The sequence below is a fragment of the Frieseomelitta varia genome, unplaced genomic scaffold, assembly GCF_011392965.1.
Source record: "Frieseomelitta varia isolate USP_RPSP 00005682 unplaced genomic scaffold, Fvar_1.2 scaffold_240, whole genome shotgun sequence".
In the NCBI taxonomy this organism is placed as follows: Eukaryota; Metazoa; Arthropoda; class Insecta; order Hymenoptera; family Apidae; genus Frieseomelitta; species Frieseomelitta varia.
This window is the reverse complement of record NW_025109969.1, coordinates 3,555-9,161: the sequence shown is the minus strand read 5'-3', so window position 1 is coordinate 9,161 and position 5,607 is coordinate 3,555. Positions and strand designations below refer to the sequence as shown.

The window sequence follows — 5,607 nt, the reverse complement described above, 5'->3', positions numbered from 1 at the left end:
CTAAGTAATGATAACTAACAATACTTAGGCAGCATTTCTATGAAGCTAGAAAGGTTATGTAGAACGTGATATCAATCGAATGAAAATTTCAGCACTGTAATATGCATAACAAGATTGTTTTTTAAACATGTTCTATATGAATTTTATAAATATTTGAAATTATTTATATTTTCCCGGATTGTTGGTAACACTAAGCGTTATTTACAAATTTTTTATTTCACGATTTGTCTGCTTCTGGAAACGAACCTTGTGTTTTGTGACAATCACATAGATTTTAGACGAGAAGGTTTGCGAATCTTTCAAACAAGTATAAAATATAAAACGTAAAATACAAAAATATAAAAAATTTGTAATATACATTTTTTAAATGTAGTTGAATGTGAATATATAGAAATAATAATTTTATACAATATAAATATGATTTTATATCTTATTGTACGGCTGCAATTGCATAAGAGGTTATGAAAACAGTGTCGCCGGATGATGTCAGTTGTGTTATTTAGTGATTTGTGCTAATTGTGTAGACATTAAGTTTTATATGAATAAAATATGTCGGTAATATGTAGAAAATTGTGCTCTTCTATTTTGTCTGAGCACTTTGGACAAATTGTACAATGCGTAGCTGAAGATTTATTTAAACATGATGCAAAACCATTAGACCTAATTTGTTATACGACACGTCTCCCTCTAACAAAGGTATAAATTAATTTATTTTAATTTAGTCTTTATAGTTTGTTTATTTATAATATTCTCATTTTGTCATAACTAATATTTAATATTGTTTTTAGATTAAAGAAGCATTATGTGTTTTAATAAAACATGGTTTTGTTGTATATAGTCAAACAGAAAGGGGACTGGAATATTCTTTAATTTATGAAAATATTTTACTTATTCTCCGTTATCCAAAGTAATATATATTTCATATGATGCAAGTAAATATATATAAAAGAAATTTTATTAAATTTATAATAAAATGTTTAATTAAATGTTTTAATTTTTATAGGTATATGTTCTTTGTAAAAACAATGTGTGGCGACGAATCTGAAATGATTTTAGAAGAAGTATTAATGAATGGATACATAACAGCTTCAGAAGTAATTACAAAAACATATAAAAAAATTGAGCAGTCACCTTGTATGTAAATTCATAGTTTGAAATTTTTTGTTGAAAATTCTACCATATATTTATTCTACTCTATATTCAACTATATATTTATATTTTTAGCTGGTCTGCAACCATCAGTTCCAGTTCTGAAGGAAAAGTTCGAGTTACTTGTCAAAAACCAATTTTTAACACGTAGTTTATGTACAGACACAGTTGAAGAGAAAAGAAATGAAAAACCTGATTTTACATTACCCGATTTGAATTTAACTGCTATTATTAAGAAAATAGAAGGTGATAACAATAGCGATCCTGGGGATAGTAAAATTTATTGGAAAGTTAATTTTGACCGTCTTATTCAAGACCTTAGGTGAGACTTTCAGAGTAGTATTGTGATAATACATAAGACACATAAGAAATTTACAATGTAATTTATAGGGATCAAATTATTGTATCAGCTATAACCAGACGGCTTGATGAAAATGCAGGAGAGTTAATGAGGCAATTATTATTTCTTATGTATTTACGGACAGCATCATGGGCACATACATCCAATCCAATACCTTTTACAGAAATAAAGGAAGCAGTTAAAAAAATCAATTATCCGTTACTTACACATCATATAGATCAATATTTACATCTTATTGGTATGTACAACAAATGTATATAAAAAGTTTTGCAATGTATTTAAGTATTGTAAAGACCATTGAATGATACTTAACTAAATATATCACACCAGAGGAAGATTCTAGTCAATTTTTGAAACGAGTTGGAGAGTCAGGTGGCCATTTTTGCGTTAATATGAAGGGGGCGTTTGAACAATTAGCATGGGCAACATTAGAAAACATTGTAACGGAGAGGTTTGGTTCGAAAGCAGCTAGAATCTTTAGGTAGGATTAACACGATTTTAATATCGATTAGTTTCAGTATTTTCATATTAATTTCAATATTTCCAGATTAGTGCGTGATAAAAAGTACATTGAACAGGAACAAATTCAGCAATTAGCAATGATCCCAGCAAAAGAAGCGAAGCATCTGACGTACACTTTATTACAAGAGAATTATCTACAAATCCAGGAAATAAAGAAATCTGGAGTATCAGCTGCACCGATAAAAACATTCTTTTTGTTTCACATTGATTTAAATTTAGTTGTTCACATGGAAGTGGAACATTGTTACCAAGCACTGTACAATATTATGCAAAGGCGAGAGTATGAAATAAGCAGCAATAAGCGGATGATCGATAAACAATTGCGAATGCAAACTCTCACGACTAATTTGAAAGAACACGGTGCTACTGAAGAGCAATTGGCAGAGGTGCATATGATATTCGTTATTATATTATTTGTAATTGTTCAGTAACAAAACAATTACAGTCAAATTGTTTACAGATTGCAGACTTGATGACACCGTCTGAGAAACAACAATTAGATAAAGTTCAAAATAAAATTAAGAAATTGGGTATTACCGAATTGCAAATTGATGATACTCTATTCTTATTAACAATGTATTTACGTTATCACTGAATAAAGGCGTATTTTTCTAAATGTGTCAAATTTTCATAAGTGTCAGCGGCGCTGTTCATTTTTACTATCCACGAAAGAACAAATACATCAAATTTCATTCATTTATATAGGTATTTATTTATATATAATAATGGTTACGCTTGTAAAATACAAACAACAAAGAATACCTAACTTTCAAATTATTGTAATAAATATAATCATATATCTATGTTTATAATAGTGCTGCTCTCTATGTGATACAGTGCATTTGATGTCACTATCCATCAGGGAAAATAATCTTGGAGTACACACCTTTAAATGTTCTATCATTGACAAACACTTCGTGTAATTATACGAATATTTTGATCTATGCGATATGAATGTATGTTAGTTGATTAGAAAGAAATTATTAGAGTTATGAATCACAGCCAGCTCAAGGTGCCTTATGGATCAGTAAATAAGTTGAACGCTGCAAATGCTATTTATAATTAGCTAAAACTTAATTCCATTACGGTATGTACGCAAAGACTGGAGACCATCGTGTTTGGTGTGTCATTAATATCGTACGTTTTGCTTCCAAGTATGATTTTCCCTTAATTCCTATTATATGCTGTGTACGTTCATCTCAACACTACCGCGATAAAACGAACTGTTCCGTTGCAAATATTTATCAGTCATGAAAATTTAAAGCACGCAATGTTAACAGTGAAGATTCACCAATCTTAAATTATATATACATATATATATATATATATATATATATATATATATATATATATATATCACTAAAATAAATTTTGAGAATATTTTCTTACGAATCCTGAAATACATTTCCATATTATAAATGAAATTAAAGAAATGCTTAAAAACAGCAATAAAACTTTCGAGATTGAAATTGCAGCACATTTTACAGAAAAGAAAAATAGGAGTGACTTCGAATTGCAACGAAACAACTTGTATATACAGACAAATTTGAACAAACATGAACAAAGCAAACGAGTACAATGTATAAACTTTTGTTCATTTCATAACCGGTAACGATTGTAATTAGCTTTTTGGTAACTGGCGACGGTTGTATTCTCTGTGTACTAAAGCTGACGCACCTATCTTCGTTGCATAATTGAAATTTCGCACACAAAATTGTAGGTGTGACCAAACAAACAATTCATTTACAATTTGATACAACATAATTTGAATAAAAGATCAACAATTTATATGATGCAATCAAATATCAATTATACATTTGTAATTTCACTGCTCGTACAATGCAGTCAAATACACATCTTATGCGCACTGAAACAATTAATCATATTCGCATAGTGAAAACAATATGACAGAAGATAATGAAATATTATGATCGTTTCACGTATTCACAATTTCTAATTTTAATTTTTCAATTTTTCTATTTGCTTATAACAAGAAATATTCGTTGACTCAGTTACGCTGCATGTGAGAAAAGCAGAATTGCTATATCTGCAATATATAACATTGAATGCATATTGCAACGAATCAGTATATGTATAAGGCTATTTTAGAGAACAATTAATAAAAACTATATATTTCAACACGATTAAAATCTTAAACCTATAGCAGAAAATAATCAAAACTTAAAATATGTTTTAAAAATGTATAGAGATTTTTAAAATGAAAGATATAAGATGTTTAGAAATATCTCCTGACGTAAAATAGTTAGAAAACTAAAAAATACAGTGGAATAAAATTTATCCTGAATATGGGAATTAAAATTTATTGGAATCGAGAATGTATTAAAACTATCTTCAAAATAAAGGAAATTGTGAAGCAAATATAGTTGAATAAGTCACTAAAATCAAGAAATTTTATTGAAAAGAAATATTGAATAAAACTAAATCAAGAAATATTTCTTACAAGCAACTAAAGAAACTACACAACTTTAAGAACTTAAATTTACACTATTTTTCATTAAATTTTACTATATAAACCTGTTTCTATGTATTATTAACAGTGATAAAAGCGGATTTCTACAAAACATGAGTTTAGTGATTCAGTTATGCTCCTCATAACGACGTATAACAACGATATTGTCGTTTTCTCTAACAATTATTTATATTTAAATTTTATATTTGTATGTTATTGCTGAAACTTCCTTGCTTTACATATTTTTATCTATCAATTACGAAAGGGAGTTACCAAAAACAGTATTCCCAAAAAAAATCCTCATTTGTAACGCATATATTCCCAATAGTCACCCGACAGACCTTCAGAAGAACGAATTAGAACAACTCATTGAACAAATCCCGGAACCAGTGATTCTAATTGGAGACTTTAACATTCATCACATTCTCTGGAGATCATCAAGAATCGATAACAGAGGCAAAATGATAGAGAAATTATTAACTAATCCTGCCTTAATACTTCAAAACACCAAAAACCCAACCCATTTCAATATAAGTAATGGATCTTTCAGTGCAATTGATCTGCCTATCTGCATCGCAAATTCAGCTCTATATGAAATGGGAAGTGCAAAATGATCTATATGACCATTTCCCTGTTACCTTAACCTATAAAAACGACATCCCCGATCCTGTCCTCAAACCCATTACCTACAATAAAGAAAGATCAATAAAATGAATTGGGGCATATACCAATCAACCATAAATAAATACCTCTCCAAAACAGGAGCTAAATTCGAAATTAACCCAGACAACATCGACAATGATGTTATAGAAATGGAAAAAAATCATAAATAACGGCAGGAAAGGCCGCGACAATAACCTATAGCAAGTCTAGCATTATTATAGGAGAAGAACAGTACCTTGATGAAATGAAGATTACAAAACTGCCCGTAAAGAATACCACCACGCATTCAACAAACTAAGAAGACACCTGACCACCGAAAACCTAATAGAATTTAAAAAATTAAGAGCAAAATTTAGCAGAATTATAAAAGAAAGTAGGAAAAAGTCTTAGGAAACGAATGTACCATCAATAACTCACCATACACCGACAAAAGATGTTTGGA

At 29.2% G+C, this 5,607-nt stretch overlaps 1 protein-coding gene across 2 annotated transcripts; it reads left to right on the top strand.

Annotated features, from left to right (window-relative positions):
* Positions 1-251: 251 nt before the first annotated feature.
* LOC122527953 (DNA-directed RNA polymerase III subunit RPC3) lies at positions 252-2,643 on the top strand. 2 transcript variants are annotated; one of them, XM_043652573.1, is made up of 8 exons: positions 252-696; positions 789-907; positions 1,004-1,134; positions 1,225-1,471; positions 1,540-1,748; positions 1,841-1,991; positions 2,058-2,418; positions 2,493-2,643. In XM_043652573.1, exons 1-8 carry the CDS (start codon positions 550-552, stop codon positions 2,625-2,627), a joined length of 1,500 nt encoding a protein of 499 aa, XP_043508508.1. In that variant the 5' UTR covers positions 252-549; the 3' UTR covers positions 2,628-2,643. The 2 variants fall into 2 exon arrangements, with proteins under 2 accessions (XP_043508508.1, XP_043508509.1); XM_043652574.1 differs by lacking the exon at positions 252-696 and having other exon boundaries at positions 894-932.
* The last annotated feature ends 2,964 nt before the right edge of the window (positions 2,644-5,607 follow it).